Source organism: Sus scrofa, chromosome 6 (genome assembly GCF_000003025.6).
Source record: "Sus scrofa isolate TJ Tabasco breed Duroc chromosome 6, Sscrofa11.1, whole genome shotgun sequence".
In the NCBI taxonomy this organism is placed as follows: Eukaryota; Metazoa; Chordata; class Mammalia; order Artiodactyla; family Suidae; genus Sus; species Sus scrofa.
In genome coordinates this window covers 47,190,396-47,209,317 of record NC_010448.4, presented here as the reverse complement: position 1 = coordinate 47,209,317, position 18,922 = coordinate 47,190,396, and the positions used below count along the sequence as shown (strand labels likewise).

The following is an 18,922-nucleotide window of genomic DNA, read 5'->3' as shown; positions in this document are numbered from 1 at the left end:
CAAGAGGTGGACGCCAGGATATAAAAGCACACCCCTCTGGTCTGTGCGTCAACACCCTTCCCAACCCCAACCAGCCAGAGAAAGATGTGGCCCTGCAGGGGGCTGGGGTGGCTGCCTGTGGAATGAGGGAAGGGCAGAAGCAAGGGTGTGTTTGGAGCAGGGTCGGGAGGGGACCCTTGTTCTCTTAATTGCCCCACTGGTCAGTTAAGATGCTTTTTCTCCAGGTGGGGCTATACCTAAGAATGTGATCTCCTGGGTCAGCTATCCAGCTCCCTCCTTGGCTGCAGAATGGGACAGGGTCGATTCCTTCTCCACCTCCAACCCTCCAGACCCTCATGCCTGGCCAACCAGGTTGGAACTTCATTCCTCTTCTAAAGCAGAGCAGACACATGGGACAGGCCTGGGCTCCTTAACAAGGACCCAAGTGGAAAGAGGCCAAACCCGTGTGGCAAGTCTTTGTGCAAACACTCCCATCCATGACTCAGCATCCGAAACAAAAGAGGAGGCTTGGCCTCCTTGTCAGACCAGACTACATGGGGACAGCAGCACTGACTGAGGCCATGCTCCACCCACACACGGCAAGGGCTTTTCGTCTTGCCACAGCCAACTCTGTATACCCCACGACAGCAAAGTTCCCCCCAATCGGAGTCAGTCTCAGGCCTGCCGATACAGCAGACCCCCATACAACTGAAAACAGTAGGCTGTGTCCTCTGGTTGCCCCCAGACTGCCTGGGCAGAGGTGGCCTCACTCCTAAGCCTGTTTATGTCCACTATTCGGGGGGACAAACATCCAGCACATGTTCCAAGCTGCCTGGCCCTTCTCATGCAGAAATATAACTTCCTAACAAAAAAGATGTTTACAGTGAAGGACGATGTGTCCGAGACAACACGAGCCTACAAAGCAGCTGAGCTTGGTCAGGGCATGTGGAGGGGCCCAAGGCCACTTACCTTTAGTGCCGCGGGGCAGGGCAGGATACAACTGCTTGCCTGGAAGAGAACACACAACCTTGAGGTCCGCTCTCAGCTCTCCTCCCCCCGGAGCTGCAGCCACCTGAGAATCTCCCTCCCCCTCAGCCCTCGGCCTCCATGGGGGGCTCTTTCTGAGCGACTTCTTCCAGCTCTTTTGAGGGCGTTGGGACCTTGCCACCTCAGAAAGGGCCTAGGATATACCCATCCAAGAACTGGGGCCAAGCCTCTCCCTGTCCCTGGGGAGCTAGAGCAAGCGGAGACTCGAGAGGACAGTGTTTCCAAGGCCTTCATTTCAGGGCTGAGGAAATGGACCGGTGTCCTCCTGGAGGACCCATCAACTTGGGAGGCCCACCTTGTTTCTCAGATTGAGGAGTCGGGAGACTCACCGAAGCAGCGCTGCATACACTCCTCCTTGGAGTGGTAGCTGTTTTTATTGCCCCGGCATCCTCCGTAGATGAACTTATCACAAGAGTTCTTCTCGGCATTAAAGTACCAGCGGGGGAAGGCTGCGCGGCAAGGCCCTGTGACAGCCTTGGCAGTGCAGTATTCTGGGAGCGAGACAGTCCAAGGGGTACAAGTTAGCAGGGCCCAGGAGAGGGGACCCGAGCTAGAATGCTCCCAAGCAGTCACACAGCCACCAGCCAATGGGGAGAACATCCCTCTACTAAAGAAACTTGATTACAGGGGAGTTCCTGTCGAGGGTTAACAAACCCGACTAGTATCCATGAGGAAGAAGGTTTGATCCCTGGCCTCACTCACTGGGTTAAGGATCCGGCATTGCCATGAGCTGTGGTGTAGGTCACAGATGCGGTTTGGATCCCACGTTGCCGTGGCTGTGGTGTAGGTCGGCAGTTAGAGCTCCAATTCAACCCCTAGCCTGGAAACCTCCATATGCCGTGGGTGTGGCCCTAAAAAGAGAAATAAATACACACACACACATATATATATACCTTCATAGTTGATAATATCATCGGTGAGGTCATCAGAATCCTGCCTTCTGGGGACTGAAACACAAAACATCCATGTCAGGGAGGCTGGGATGGACCCTGGACACATGGCCCAGCTGGGCTGAGTCTACAAGGGCCCACTGAGGGAGTGTGGACACTCTGGCACCCAGAACGAAGGGAGTGGAGCCCCGTCTGTGGGCAGCTTTGCTCCATCCACTCCCAGTTCGAATGGGCTTCCCAGCACATATAGAATGACCAGGGATGGGGAGGCTGCCTGTCACCGCAGGGGTTCCTATGGAAACTAACCCCAGCTGCCATTTCTGGGGTAATGAGGAAGACCAGAGGTATCCACACTCTGACTGAGGGGTAGGTCCTTTATTCTCTTGGTGAAATTTTCTTCTGAAACAGGACAGAAGTCAGACTTAGGATGCCAGTGCCCCACAGCTCCTTGCAGAGGCCAGATCGGAAATAAACAAGGAACCCAGACAAAGCAATGGCTAGGACAGTTACAGGATTCCCGGCCTAGCAAAACTGGAAAGTGACTCTGACCTAACTCTCGGCATTCTTCAAGTCAACTGACCGCTGAACTAATAAATGCTCACCTTCCTGTGGACACTGATGTCAGAACCAAAGGACCAGAGCCAAAACTGCAACCACTGTGTGGCCACTGGCTGCCTGGGGAACATTTTCAAACAGGGTGGGGATGGAGTCCCTCCCTCCACAGCAGGTCTCTCCCAGCAGAACCCAAGGCCTGGGGACTGGCCTTTGGAAAGTGGGGTTGGACTTGCTAGTGCATCTGGACCACTCACCCCAGGCTCCCGATGCAGAGTCCTTTAAGCATAAAGGAGGAAGGGGGCAGCTGCTGCCAGCACTACAAAGCAAGCTAACACAAAGCTCGAGATCAAGGACTGCAGTGGGCATGGAGGCAGGGGTGTCAGAGAACAGAGGACTCAAGACAGGGAGAGAGACACAAGGATGACAGGCAGCACAGGAGACAGAACAGGCAAGGAGGGGGGACAGGGCAGTGAAGACAGGGCAGCAAAGACAGGGCAGCAGGCAGAGGCCAGGGGACTTGAGGCCAGCCCAAAGAGGAAGAAGGAGCCGTATGTGGCAGCAGCCACAATCCCCAAACCCCCAGGAGGAAGCGGAGGCCAGCCAGGAAGTGCTGTTGAATGCCTCTACCCTCTTGTCCACTGGACATGAACTCCCCAGCATAAGGATGCTGGCAAGGAGCCAGAAGCGGGCAGCCCAGAGCCCCAGTTCACCAATTCTGAGCAAGCAGAACCAGGAGGTGGAGCAACTTGCAACTGACAAATGTCCTTTCAGTTAGTTACCCATCTGGACAGCCCACATTCCATTCCAGATCTTTTAAGAACCTACCACTTGGAACAGAGGAATCTGCTCCATTCCTGCTGGTGGCCAGATCATTGATGGTACTCTCTACAAGGGGACAAAAAACAGTACGGTGAGAAAGTGCACCCCCAGGACTGCCTGGTCAAACAAAATAAGCTGCGTCCCTGAGCAGGCTTGGTTCCGTGTGCCTCTCACGGCAATTCCCATTTCTCCTTTATGTGGGCCCTTCAGTGCACATTCTGGACCACAAGCCTGCCAGAACTTGAAAAATAAGGAACCAAGACTGCCCTTGTGGGTTGAACTTTAAGATCAACCAGCTGGGAATCGGAGCAAAGACGTCTGAAGTGGTTTTATAAAAAGACACGAATGGCTCCCAGCACCAAATAACCTGTGGAACTGTATTAACTCACCTCATGAATAAAGACGTGAAGGGGATGCAGGGCAGTGTGAATAGACAATGCCACTAAAACAGTGCACTTAAAAAATGGTTAAAAAGGGGAGTTCCCACAGTAGCACGGGGGTTAATGATCTGGCTTGTCTCTGTGGAGGTGCCAGTTCGATTACCAGTCTGGTACAGTGGGTTAAGGATCCAGAATTGCTGCAGCTGTGGTACAGGTCACAGCTGTGGCTCGGATTCCATCCCTGGCCCAGGAACTTCCATATGTCATGGGTGTGGCTGAAAAATAAAATAAATAAATATATAAAAGTAAATAAATAAGTAATAAACATGGTCGCTGAGTTCCTGTTGGGGCACAGCGACAACAAACCTGACTAGTATCCATGAAGATGAGAGTCTGATCCCTGGCCTGACTCAGTGGGTTGGGGATCCAGAGTTTCCCTGAGCTGTGGTGTAGGTCGCAGACACATCTTAAATCCCATGTGGCTGTGGCTGTGGCATAGGCTGACAGCTGTAGCTCTGATTCAACCCCTGGCCTGGGAACTTCCATATGCTGCATGTGTGGCCCTAAAAAGACTAAATAGGAATTCCCATTGTGAATCAAAATTTGATTTGTTTTGAATCAATACTGTCAAAATGACTATACCACCCAAGGCAATCTACAGATTCAGTGCAATTCCTATCAAATTACCAAGGACATTTTTCAGAGAACTAGAAGAAAATATTTTAAAGTTTGTTTGGAAGCACAAAAGATCCAGGATAGCCAAAGCCATCCTGAGAAAGAAAAGTGGAGCTGAAGGAATCAGGCTCCCTGACTTCAGACTATGCTACAAAGCAGCAGTCATCAAAACCATATGGTACTGGCACAAAGACCAGTGGTACAGGATAGAAAACCCAGAATTAAACCCACGCACCTACAGTCAACTAATCTATGACAAAGCAGGCAAGAATATACAGTGGAGAAAAGACAGTCCGTTTAATAAGTGGTGCTGGGAAAACTGGACAGCTGCATCTAAAAGAATGAAATTAGAACACTTCCTAACATCATACACAAAAATAAAATGGATTAAAGACCTAAATATAAGACCGAATACTATAAAACACTTAGAGGAAAACATAGGCCAAATACTCTCTGACATAAGCCATGGCAATATCTTCTCACATCCACCTCCTAGAGTAATGACAATAAAAACAAAAATAAACAAATGGGACTGAATTGAACTTAAAAATTCCTGCACAGCAAAGGAAACCCTAAACAAAACAAAAAGACAACACACAGAATGGGAGAAATTTGCAAATGAAGTGACTGACAAGGGATTAATCTCCCAAATTTATAAACACCTTCTGCAGCTCCATACCAAAAAAACAAGCCCATCCAAAAATGGGCAGAAGCTCTAAATAGACAATTCTCCAAAGAAGACATACAGATGGTCAAAAAACACATGAAAAGATGTTCAACATCACTAATTATTAAAGAAAAGCAAGTCAAAACCACGATGAGGTACCACCTTACACCAGCCAGAATGGCCATCATCAAAAAGTCTACAAACACTAAGTGCTGGAGAGGGTGTGGAGAAAAGGGAACCCTAGTACACTGTTGGTGGGAATGTCAATTGGTGCAACCGCTAGGGAAAACAATATGGAGATTCCTCAGAAAACTAAAAATAGAATTACCATTTGCTCCAGCAATCCAACTCTTGGGCATCTATCCAGAGAAAACCATGACCTGAAAAGACACTTGTACTCCAAGGTTCATTGCAGCGGTCTATACAATAGCCAAGACATGGAAACAACTCAAATGTCCATCGACAGAGGAGTGGATAGAGAAGATGTGGTACATACACATAATGGAATATTACTCAGCCATTAAAAGGAAAGAAATAACGGCATTTGCAGCAACATGGATGGACCTAGAAATTATCATGCCTAAGTGAGATCAGTCAGACAATGAGACACCAACATCATATGCTATCACTTACATGTGGAATCTAAAAAAAGGACACAAGGAACTTCTTTGCAGAATAGATTCTGACTCAGACTTTGAAAAACTTACGGTTTCCAAATGAGATAGGCTGGGGGTGGGGGGGATGCGCTGGGGGTTTGTGATGGAAATGCTATAAAATTGGGTTGGGATGATTGTTGTACAACTATAAATGTAATAAAATTCATTGAGTAATTAAAAAAAAAGTCCATGCAAAGAAAAAAATAATGTAGGCCGGCAGCTGTAGTAGCTCCAATTAGACCCCTAGCCTGGGAAAGTCCATATGCCACGGGTGTGGCCCTAAAAAGCAAAAAAAAGAAAAAAAGGAGGACTAAATAAATAAAGAAAATAAAAATGGTTAAAATGGTAAACTTTATGTATATTTTATTTCACGCACACACCACAAAGCTAAGAGGATGGGGTGGAAAGACTAGCTAGTTAAGGGAGTATAAAAATGGGAGCACTGGCAGGATCCAGGACCCGCTGTGGAAAGGCGTGGGGTTGGCCTAACCTGCTGTCATTCAGTATTCCCATCACAGACCAGCTCCCCTAGCTCTGCCTCTCTCCACATCAAATGATCTTCAGGGAATTTGGCTGCAAGGTTTGCTCACACAGACTAAAGGTAGAGACACAGGACGCAAGTGTTTGGTCCCTTCGGCGGTTCTCATACAATTAATTAATTAATAATGAATAAACTGGCATTCTCATTATTGCTTGACTCCCCGCAGTGAATATGCTGGCAAAAACTCCAGGGACTAGCTGCCCGGGCAGCTCCCATTCTCCTCACGGACTCATGAGACAGCCTCAGGAGCTGTGCAGAGCAGCCACGCTCGGGTGCTAGCAAATGAGCTTTCTGGGACCTCAAGGGCACAGCCAGACTCTGGCTGACCTCTAGGGAGACACTGTCTGCCTTTTCCCAGCAAAACACAACACCCGGTGGCCCCCTGCAGAGACATCTTAGCGCCCACTGTCCACTGCTTGTGTTCTTTGTACATTTGCTACTGTCACCTCGTAATTGGAAAAGGACGGAAAAGGTGGCAAAAAAAGATTTCCCCTAATTCCTACCCCGACCCTGGATCATAGCTGATGACAGAAAACTGTAAACAGTAAATAGTATTTTTCTTAGTCACCATCCAGGAAGGTTGCCAGTTGCCACCCATGTGTATGATTCTGAAACAATACCAGCCACCTCAGCTCTCCCAACACTTGCTGATCGTCTTCATGGGCACCGGGCACAACAAAGATCAACAAAACGCTCCTCAAGGCGCTCGGCCACTGCCAAGCTTGTGTGCCCGGGCATTATACGTTAAACCTCAAGTCATAAAGCCAAGGCCACTGTTGTTTTTCTCTCTTTGCACATTTTAATAAGCTTGTCTGACTTCTGAATGCAAAGCTCAAAGACAAGAGAGGTTACAGGCAGTTTGCGAGGAGACATAAAAACCCAACTAGGATGCAGGGCCTGTCTCTGGGCACAGGCTCGCAGGCTGCTGCTGGTGGCGGTGAGCACTGAGGGCACAGCACATCCTGACAGAATCATCACAATCCAGAGTCTTAACATCGACACCAAGACATCGGGAAAGGATGCAAAAAATCCCGTTACAACGTTAAGAAACAGCCAATGCAAATCTTCAACAGGAGGAGATCCCGTTGTGGCGCAGTGGAAACGAATCTGACTAGGAACCATGAGGTTGTGGGTTGTGGGTTCGATCCTTGGCCTCACTCAGTGGGTTAAGGATCTGGCGCTGCCGTGAGCTCTGGTGTAGGTCGCAGACGAGGTTCGGATCTGGTGTTGCTGTGGCTGTGGTGTAGGCCAGCAGCTGCAGCTCCAATTAGACCCCTAGCCTGGGAACCTCCATATGCTGTGGGTGCGGCCCTAAAAAGACAAAAAAAGAAAGAAAAAAAAGAAAATCTTCAACAGACCGTTTGGCTGGCCACATCCTCGGGGCTCTGGACCACTTGGGAGGGATCAGGCCTCAGAGGGCCAGTGTCTCACTGCCAGCAGGTCTCGAGGAGTCCCTTGAGGCTCTGTTCAGAGCCAGCACATGCGGTTGTGGCACTTTGGGTTTTTATTTAAACTGGGGAAGCTCTCAGGTTCAACATTATCTTGATTCTACAGAATTTCTCTCTCACTGGTAAAGGCTGGGAGAAGGACGGACTCCAGGAAGTACGTTCCGGTTTTAGCTTGATTCATAACTTGGCTGTCAGGGAGAGTTCCCCAAGTCATTTGTCCCAGAGAGCAAGGAGGGTGGCCCATCTGAAGGGACCAGGAGGACTCTGCTCATGTCAGGTCTGGCGTGGGACCTGCACTCGGTAGTGGCAGAGAGAAAATCGGGGAGAAGACGCAGTCATGTCCTTGTCCCCTGGCTCCAGTCGGCAGCCTACTCTCTCCTTTCTGGCAAGAGGAGAGAAGGTACCACTGTGAAACCACTGTGTGGACGACCTTCGCACTGTGCCTGTTTCTTCTGCTTTTAAAAACATCTCCCAGTTTCACCCATGAAGAAGTAGTAACGAGCGAAAGGCATTTACATCCCAATTAATAAAGTGTCTCTAGATAATAAAACTTCCCCAACCAGCACTGTCTTACCTGTGACACCAGCACACTTTGCAAGACATTCCTCCTTAGTCATGTAATTATTGTCATTCCCTTCACAGCCTCCATACACAAACTGCTGACAGGATCCACCAGTGACATTGTACCACCACCTAGGGATGGACGCTCGGCATCTTCCCACCACCTTTGGAACTTGGCAAAAATCTAAAGCACAGCAAAACAGAGAGCCATTAGCTTGGAAAGGCAATTCTGGCAACAGAGAACACGCACAGACCTGTAGGAGGAGGCCCACTGTTCTCCAGAGCCCGAAGAGGAGAACGAGAGGCTTAAGTTCCTGAACAGTTCCTCTGTGAGCTGTTTCTTTCTTTCTTTCCTTTTGCTGTTTTTTAGGGCCACACTTGCGGCATATGGAAGTTCCCAGGCTAGGAGTTGAATCGGAGCTGCAATTGCCAGCCTACACCACAGCCACAGCAATGCCAGATCCGAGCCGTGTCTGCGACCTACATCCCAGCTTAACACTGCATCCTTAACCCACTGAACGAGGCCAGAGATCGAACCTCCATCCTCATGGATACTAGCAGGGTTTGCTACTGCTGAGCCACGACAGGAACTCCTGTCACCATCAGGCCTACTTGCCGATTCCTTTCTTGTATAGGAAAGAAATGCATCATCTAACAACAAAGATACTGGCCCACACAACTGAACTGCATTTCAGTTGCATGTCGATTTTGTCCTCTCCCCCCATCATCAAAGACACACGCATAGAGTATAGAAATAGGACTTTCAAAGGCAAAAAAAACAGACTAAGGCAAAAAAAAAAAAAAAAAGACTTCGGGATCCTTCTGGATATGTGTCTGTCTCACTGAGCCAAAGGGAGCCTGGCATAGGTCAGAGCTGGCGATGCAAGGTCAGGAAGGAAGTGCATGGCCTGGCGCTCTTAGCTCTCCCACCCTTCAAAAGCCCTTTCCCAATTCTCTCTGTCCACTTCATACTCAAATCACAAGAGCCTCAGAAAGAAGCTCCCTCACGCTAGTTCCCTCCACTGCCAAGCATCCAAAGGCAACTCCAGCCACTCCTCTGCTCCAGCACACCAGGTCCTTCTGAGCACACCAAGATGGGTCTGGGGTTCAAGGTGCCTCAAAATCTGGCCCCACTATGGTACATGGGAAACAGAATAATTATTAAATGCCAGCCATATATACATTTGCCTGCATAAGGCCTAGAAATCTGCTCTGTCTCTTAAAAAGAGACAAGCAAGTGCTGGAGGTATCACTTGCAGGAGAATGAAACTTTCTCCTGGAGGAAGCAGGAGGACTGAAAGCAACTTGAAAAGGGAGTAACCTGACCATGTGATTCAGAGTCTGCTCTGCACCACATGAGCCCCTCCTGCGATCATGAGCCCACATCGCCTCTCCCTACACCCTGGCTTTCCTCTGTCTCTGGCATAAGGGCATTCCAACCTGCTCTGGGCCCCGCGAAGGATGCTGGATAAACATCTCAAATAAAAACATCCCAGGGCCCAACACTTGGTTACACGCTGTCATTAACTGCTCCCTGGCTGTTTTCATGTTTGCTAGGTTTACCTCACCAACTAGGGAATGCCTTTTGAAGGCACAGTGGGCAGGATGTGTGTTCCTCTTGTGTCTCTCAGAATACGTCACAGTGATGGGCATGAAACCAAATGTTCCACAAAACATCTATCTATGGACAAAAAAGGCTGTCACTATGCAAAACAAACACCCTAAGGAACTCCCACAAATACCAATAAATTACAGGTAACCAGTACAGCAGAATAAGCATATACTCTGAAGTAAAACATCCTCTGTTCATTTGAAAGCAACCATCACTTCAATCACCAGCTAAAAAGCACCTTATCTGGGGAGTTCCCGTCGTGGCACAGTGGAAACGAATCCAATTATGCACCGTGAGGTTGCCGGTTCAATCCCTGGCCTCGCTCAGTGGGTTACGGATCCGGCGTTGCTGGGAGCTATGGTGTAGGTTGCAGGTGCGGCTAGGATCTGCTGTGGCTCTGGTATAGGCCAGCGGCTGCAGCTCTGATTAGACTCCTAGCCTGGGAACCTCCATATGCTGCAGGTGTGGCCCTCAAAAAGACGATAGACCAAAACAAAACAAAAGTTCCTTATCTGGATACTTCATATGAATGGAATGTTATACTACATCCAGAAAAGGCAGTAGAGATAGGAAGGAGCTTAGTGTTTGCCTGGAGCTGGGGGGGGGTTGGGGGTGGAGAGTGACCACAAATGGGCATAGGGATGGATCTTTTGGGGATGATGGAAATGTCTAAAATTGTATCATGGGCATAGACGTACAACTCTCTAAATGTACCAAAAGTCACCGAGCTGTACTCTTTTCATGGGTGGAATCGTATGCTTAAAACACATGATTTTACGGTATGTAAATACTTAAATCAGTTTGGTTTTTTTTGTTTTGTTTTATTTTGTTTTTAATGGGCCTGGGCACCTTTGGTTTATATAACACATCAACCAGAACCAACTGGATGTTCACCTGGAGCAGGTATCAAAGGTCACAAAACAAAAACAATCAACAAGGCCCAGGGAAAACATGGCAGGAGAAGAAGACTCTGGTGTGTGATTCTCCCAGCCCACCTGGCTGTCAAATGCAAGAGGCAGCGCTGCTACCAACAAGACAAGAGGGAGGGGACACCCACAGGATCCACCTATGACCCCAAACTGAAAACAACATCAAGGCAGGGAGCACACAACTGTTGCCAAGGTGGCAATGGCCTATCCAACGCCCTTCCAAGCTGAGAGCCCTAGGGATCACTGACTGCTTTGTGTCCTTGCTTCCTGAGCAGCTTCAGGCAGAGCCTTTTAACCAAAAAATCCAAGGGAGGAACTGCACACTGTATGGAATGTGAATTATGTCTCAGTTGAAATAAACACCCGAGAGGGGTCTAACAAAGCTCAAGGCAGAAAGGCAACCACAGCATAAAATTTGGGTGCCAGATACACATGCACAGAAGCCCAAGGGTATGTAAAGAGGAAGAGGAGAAATGCTTATATAGGGACGGATGACAGTTACCTTCATATCAACACTGCCCAGAATCTAGTCCTCGTCTTTGTTGGTTCAGACAGACGCTCTCAGCGCCCCAGCACTGATGAGGCGCAGGGATGCTGATCCTCGCTAACAAGGTGCACAAGAGAGAAAATAACTGCCAAGCAGGTTTGAGGTGTACCAGTGTACCACCTCAGAAAGCACTCTGAAATAAAGCAGGTCACTTGGAGGCAGAGTGAGGAAGTCTTCTCAAGGATTCCTGTGAACATCCTCTCCGCTAGGATCCACCAGGCAGAATAGAGGCTTGCAGCAGACAGCTCAGGGTGTGCTTGGATCAAGAGAGCACGGTCTAGGTCTGCCTCTGGAACATTTCTGTTTCTCCTCCTGTAAATACGTTGGTCCCTTCATTATACATCTTGTGGGCCTGGAAGGCCATTCTGTCTCAAACAACTGCTCACTTCTGCTCTCAATGATCACACATGGATCTCACAGTATACGTTTCAGAAGCAGCCTTATTTTCGGGTTCCTTGGGTGCGGTGAGAACTTTTGGTAAGTTCCTTGGATGGAGGAAACAATTTATGTACAGGGGACAAAATTTAGAAATGTCTCTTTATCAAGAGAGAACTTGGTGAGTTCCCATCGTGGCTCAGCAGAAACGAATCAGACTAGTATCCATGAGGATGTGGGTTTGATTTCTGGCCTTGATCAGTGGGTTAAGGATCCGGCGTTGCTGTGAGCTGTGGTGTAGGTCGCAGATTCGGCTTGGATCTGGCATTGCTATGGCTGGAGCGAAGGCCGGCGGCTACAGCTCCAATTCAAACCCTAGCCTGGGAATTCCCATATGTTGCGGGTGCGGCCCTAAGATGACAATAAAAAAAGAGAACCAGGACTAAAAACATAGTTTGTCTGGAAAGACTGAATGGTGTCATTCTGGTGAAGCTGAGTGACGGTCTATGGGGGCTCACAAACCTACTTTCTTCACTGCTTTGTGTACATTTGAAAATTCCTATAATAAAAAGAGAAAAAAGCTAATCTCTTTTTTACACAAATTCGATTAGAGTAGAAGAGCTCTAAGTAGCATATTGGTTGGCCAAAGCTAGTTTCAACTAAGATGAAATTTACCCACACTCTTACTGTGTCAAGACAGAGTCCCTTCTGCATGGAGGCTCCTTGTCAAATGGAGAAAAAGTCCCACTTTGTCATATGCTTTACCAACTAAATTACTTTTAAGCCTCTGTGATATACATTTTACTTCCTAGGCTTATGGAGGTGAACTCATGAAAAAGGATTTTGGTTTTGTTTGCTTGCTTGCTTGCTTGTTTCAAAAGACAGAACATTCCTTTAGGAAACACAAGCCACACGTATTCTTCACCACACTTCAAATGATATTAATGCATTTTCTTTTGTTGTTCTCTAAAAAGCTTGTACAAAAAGCCAGAAATACTTCACTATGTAAGATGGCTTTCATGACTTATTACTTTCCTTAGGACAATTTCAAAAAAGTTAAAGTACTATCCTTTGGCAGACCCAGCTTAAAATCAGAATGAACCAAAATACAGAGCATGACTTATTTCTTGACACCCCAATTCACTGCCTTCCCCAAGCCTGATGCCAGACACGTTATGTGCACTATTTCTAACAATCACAATAAAACTGTGAATCACACAATAACATCCCCCTTTACAAAAGAGAACAATGGGGCTTTGGGCAGGTTAAGCTAGGAAAGCAGCAGAGCTGGATCTGAATTCACGCTGGTCTGATCTGAGCCCAGGCCCAAACATAATGACCCCTTGGATGGAAAGAAAGAAAAAGCCACTATAGTGACAGGCAGTGGGAAAAACATGAAACTGAAGTTGCCTAAAAGCCAAAACATTCCTCAAAGCTTCATCACAGTGGAGGGCTCACCAAGGCCAGGCCCTCTACGAGGCCTGTTTATGGTCACACTCGATGACAGGGTCACTGACAGCACCAGACCAAAAAACAGGCCAAGGCTGAGGGGGACTTGGTTGGACAATTTTCGGGAAGTTATTCCTTGATAAATAACTGTTATTATTAAGAGATGACAAAATTCTAAACTGGTCTTTTCATGATTGGGAAACAATCATGAAAAATACATTTCAAGTCATTTGTGTGCTTATAAATGCTGGCGCAATTAAATACATTCAAAATTCAGAGTAAGAAAAAACGGGACGAAGTTCCTGTCATGGCACAGCGGAAACAAATCCAGCTAGGAACCATGATGTTGCGGGTTCGATCCCTGGCCTCACTCCGTGGGTTAAGGATCCAGCGTTGCCGTGGCGCCGGCATAGGCCAGCAGCTGTAGCTGATTGGACCCCCAGCCTGGGAACCTCCATATGCAAAAAACAAAAAAAAAAAAAAGAAAGGAGGGAAAAATGGGGAAAAGCTGAAGGGCACCAAATTTGGATACCCTCGCTTCAGAATATGTAAAAACGGAATTCCTGCCTTTAGGCAACAGTAACATTCTCTTGGAACAGCATCAGAAATGGTTAAAATCACACATTAACTGAGATACGACTAAATTACAAAACCCTCACAGGCATTTTGAACATTAGCTATTACAAAACTGCCAAACAAACTGGTCTTTGTCATAGAAAACAGGTTTCTCTGGTTCTGAAGTCACTAGAGCTTTAACAAAAACAAGAAGCAGTTAGCTGGGATGACCTGCTGCCACCTCCTAACAAGGACATTACAGAAATATTAAAATGGCATGACACAAATGTATCTACTTCTCAGCTTTATCAAATTTTAACTTTTTAATTTTTGGCTGCCCTGTGGCATATGGTCAGCCATATGGGGATCAAACCTACACCCTGGTGCTGCAGAGATGGCGCTGATCTATCGTGCTATAGCAGGAACTCCCAAATTCAAAAATTTTAAAGGACCAAAATATGACTGAGCTGAAACCCTTTGTATATCCCCTCACTTCAGTTCCATCTATTCTCTCTCCCCTGAATTAACCACCACCTCGAACTTCCTGTTTTCTCTTACTCACTCATGCTTTTATACTCATTCAGAGTAAGTTTACTTTTAAAATAAGCAAAATAATTATCCTAGATTCTAGTCTCTGATGCACTCTTTACTCCCATGGGTGCTATAAACTGAAAAACACCAACTTCTTACCTCACCGTATCCTAGTGAGAAAGCCCTGGATCCAAGTTCCTGCTGTGGCACATTGGGTTAAGAATCCAACTGCAGGAGTTCCCGATGTGGCGCAGCAGAAACAAATCCGACTAGTATCCATGAGGATATGGGTTCGACCCCTGGCATTGCTCAGTGGCTTAAGAATCTGGCATTGTCATGAGCTGTGGTGTAGGTCACAGATGTGGCTCGGATCTCGCGTTGCTGTGGCTGTGGTGTAGGCTGGCAGTTGCAGCTCCAATTCGACCCCTAGCCTGGGAACTTCTGTATGCTGTGAGTGTGGCCCTAAAAAGGAAAAAAAGAAAGAAATCACTCTGAGAGTTGCTTGGCCTCTATGGAGGTTTTTGCCAGCATTGTTTCCACTGGAACATCATCATTTTTTGTCACAACTACTTTCCCCATTTCTGTAGATAAGCTCCTCTGGCTGCATATCCGGTCTCAACATTCCCACAGTTAGCTCATTCTTCTATCACTCCATTTATGTTTGATTGGAATTTCACTTTTGGGGTTATCACTTTTTCCTCTCTGTTGCAGTTTCGCCCTCCCCCCCTTTTTTTTGCCAATTCTATCAGTTAACTATTTCTTTCTGTAAACTGTCACATACACTGGCAAACAAACAAGGAGGAAACACAACTACAAGCTTTGCTGTGTGTGACCAATCACCATGCGTATGTGTTATTTACACAGTGATTTGTGACCAAAGAGCTAACAGCGGAAACTTGTTCTGTACTCACGTACTCAGTTAATATACTGTAGTAACAAATCTGTGCTAGTTAAAAACCATACAAGGCAAGGACTGCCTCTATTTTAGGCTTCATGGGTCACAGAGTCTAACTACTCAACTCTATCACTGTAGCGTGAAAGTAGCCTGAGACACTTCTATAAATGAAGGACCAAGGCTGTCATTCCAATAAAACTTTTATTGCATATGATTTTTTTGGCCATGCCCACAGCACGGGGAAGTTCCGGGGCCAGGGATCAAACCTGCACCATAGTAATGACCTGAGCCACAGCAATGACAATGCCAGATCCTTAACCTACTGAGCCACCAGGGTACTCCAGGACTCACGTTCCTTAGGACAATGCTGACCACACATTCCTCAAGTTTATCCTTTGCCAAAAACACCACAGCACACCCTTCCATCACTAAAAACTGAAAACTACTGTTTTTCATTAAAGCCATTTAGAGTTCTAAGGATAACGACCAAAGGGAAATGATTTGCTACAATAATCCTCTTGAACTAATCCTCAGACATCTGAAAATACTACTTTACACACACACACACAAACAGGAGAGCAGAATTCACTCCTCAGTATGAAAAAGCAAACAATGAGAATTCCATGGTACTAAACCGAATGCACAAAACTCCCTAATATCTTAAGCAGTACTAAGCAGCAAGTGTTTGGTGAAGAGCTAATATATGTAAGTGGAGTAATCATGTAATTTATTTTCCGGATCAAGACACTTTACAGAGTGAAAAGGGGTGTTCTTAATAGTTACCCTGGGAAATACGGTGGCATAAACCAGAACCCTCCAAGGTAAACTGAGCTGTGTAGACATTCTACATAGAAGGCCCTTGCCTTCCAGGGGTTCACAATTAAGGTAGAGCCTTAAGACTGGCTTGGATAGAAGGAAAAAAAAAATATCATACCTGTGGTAAAGTATTACAATCACACCGTAAATCAAAGGGCTTATAACACACAAGGTACAAAGGAAATGAGCAAAGGCTCTGGTATAAGGGAGAGACACAGTAAGAAGAGTCATTTGGCAAAAGGGTGTGGAACGGGTTAGAGAATCGGGCCTGCAGGAAGCTCTTGCAGTAAAGGAGCAGCGTGTGCAGGACTCCCTGGCTGCCTCTTCCTAGCCCGCAGTGTTGGGGTAGGGGTGGGGGGCAGCTTTCCCAAACTCCCTGCACACATATTTCCTCCTTCATAACAAGGGAACAATAATGCATGCAAGAAAAATGTATAAACCTCTTAGTAAAGCTGGAAATTGAAGAATTCTTCCATTCAGCAAGCCCCATATTCTCTGTTTTAGGCCTGAATAATTAAAACAAACAAAACAAACCAAAACACAGATTTTAGAGGCTTGCAGTATCTAAATCAGACCCTTGGGAGGCTTAGGAAGATAAGGCAAAGCTCTGATTATAGACTTATCATAGCTATGACATAACTAGGAATATGTGTTTGGTCTGTGCTCTCCCCCAGCCACTCCCATATAAAGTTCTTAAAATCCTTACATTTCCTGGAGTTCCTGTCATGGCGCAGTGGCTAATGAATCTGACTAGGAACCATGAGGTTGCGGCTGGAATTTTCAAACCTACCCTCTATCCTCCAAGGAGGGGAGAAAGATAGGATACCGAATTAATAATCCATCATGCCTACATGATAAAGCTTCCAGAAAATACCCCAACCAAAAAGGCTGGAAAAACTTCTGGGCTGGTGAACACATCCACATGACAGAAGGGTGGCTTACCCCTAAATCCACAAAGATGGAAGCTCCTACGCTGGGGACCCTTCGAGACCTCTCCTGCCTTCATTTGGCTGATCATTTGTATCTTCATAATAAACTGGTACCCTTGTTTCCCTGAGTTCTGTGAGCCATTCTAGCAAATTATTGAACCTGAGGAGGTTATGAGAACCCTTGATTTATAAAGCAGGTTGGTCAGGCTGACAGGCAACAACCCTGGACTTTGATTGGCATCTGAAGTGGGGAGGGGCAGTCTTGTGGGACTGAGCCCTTAACCTGAGTGAGCAGGGTCTGTGCCCACTCCCAGCAGTTAGTGTCAGAACTGAGTTAAATTCTGCCAGACCAATCCATGTCTGCTGAGAATTACTTGATGTGGAAAAACCCAGACATCTGGTACTGCAAATATTCTGGAGTAAATGAGAGGGTTTTCTCCTTAAAAATCCTTTTAGGTTAAGGTGAGAGCTGAGAATAACTTGAGGACATTATAAATACAACTCAGCCCAAGCTGAAGTGAAGGCCTCTCTGTGTGACTTATACACATTCTGGATCTGGTTAGTATAAAAATGTTTACTGACAAGTGTCTTAGCAAAAAGTCCTGTTTTGTGACATCTTTACTTTTGTTTCCTGCTGTGGAATGCACCTTTTATTAATCTTGAGGCTATCTTTTTTTTTTTTTTTTTTTTGCTTTTTAGGGTCGTACCTTCAGCATATGGAAGTCCCCAGGCTAGGGATAGATTGGGAGGTGCAGCTGCTGGCCTACACCACAGCCACAGCAACGCTGCATCCTAAGAGTGTCTGCAACCCACACCACAGCTCACGGCAACGCTGGATCCTTAACCCACCGAGCAAGGCCAGGGATCGAACATGCATCCTCAAGGATACCAGTCGGATTCGTTTTCCACTAAGTCATGATGGGAACTTCAGTCTTGAGGCTTTCTTGACAATGGCCTGTATGGGAAAGGGCCTTTGCTCAACGTAACTTGAACTCACTGGTTAGGAACAAAGTGGGAGATTCAATTGGCTTTCCCTACATAGGTCCCACCGAGATAAATTCTGTGGACTTACACAAGGGACTTCTTTTACACATGGACCAATGCCATTAAGAAGGTTGTGAGGGAGTTCCCTTCGTGGCTCAGTGGTTAACGAACCTGACTAATATCCATGAGGATGAAGGTTCGATCCCTGGCCTTGCTCAGTGGGTTAAGGGTCTGGTGTTGCCGTGAGCTGTGGTGTAGGTAGGTCATGGACGAAGCTGGGATGCCGAGTTGCTGCGGCTGTGGTGTAGGCTGGCGGCTATAGCTCCAATCTGACCTCTAGCCTGGGAATCTCCATATGCTGCAGGTGTGGCCCTAAAAAAAAAAAGTGTTGTGAAAATTAAAGGAGTTTCAAATTCCACTGTAAGTGCTTAAAACACTTGGCATAAAACTGAATAAACAGTAGGTATTATATTTTTCTGATGATCAGACTGATATAGGGGCAGTGGGAATGAAGATAAAGAGGATGACACCTTTCACTAGAAAGTCCCACTGGTGACTAACAGGATATAGGGATATGGAAAACCAAAGTACACACTCAAGTCAATGACTTCATCAAACCAACTGAACCGCTGCTCCTTCCCTTTGTTTTTCCACTGTGCGACCATCTGCCATGCCTGAAGATACAAAAATCCTCATCCTCACCTACAGTAAGACGACGGCAAACTATCACACAGATCCAAGTCCTGCCACACTACAAATCAGGAGATTGGGGGTTAGATTTGGGAAAATAAGAAATATTGTGTCTTGGTGGAGTTCCCATCCTGGCACAGCAGAAACTAATCCGACTAGGAACCATGAGGTTGCGGGTTCGATCCCTGGCCTTGCTCAGTGGGTTAAGGATCCGGCATTGCCGTGAGCTGTGGTGTAGTTCTCAGACAAGGCTCAGATCCCACACCGCTGTGGCTCTGGCTGGCAGCTATAGCTCCAATTAGACCCCTAGCCTGAGAGCTCCATATGCCGCTGGTGTGGCCCTAAAAAGCAAAAAAAAAAAAAAAAAAAAAAAAAGAAAAGAAATATATGTC

General features: G+C 46.7%; 1 protein-coding gene across 1 annotated transcript in view; it reads right to left on the bottom strand.

Moving 5' to 3' along the window:
• SPINT2 (serine peptidase inhibitor, Kunitz type 2) overlaps positions 1 to 18,922 on the bottom strand; it is a 28,793-nt gene that overhangs the window by 1,247 nt on the left and 8,624 nt on the right. The window contains exons 2-6 of the mRNA XM_003127108.5: positions 8,232 to 8,402; positions 3,297 to 3,356; positions 1,920 to 1,973; positions 1,356 to 1,517; positions 949 to 987 (exon numbers count right to left, since the gene is read on the bottom strand). Coding sequence (XP_003127156.1) covers positions 949 to 987; positions 1,356 to 1,517; positions 1,920 to 1,973; positions 3,297 to 3,356; positions 8,232 to 8,402 — 486 coding nt within the window. The remainder of the gene's footprint in view (positions 1 to 948; positions 988 to 1,355; positions 1,518 to 1,919; positions 1,974 to 3,296; positions 3,357 to 8,231; positions 8,403 to 18,922) is intronic.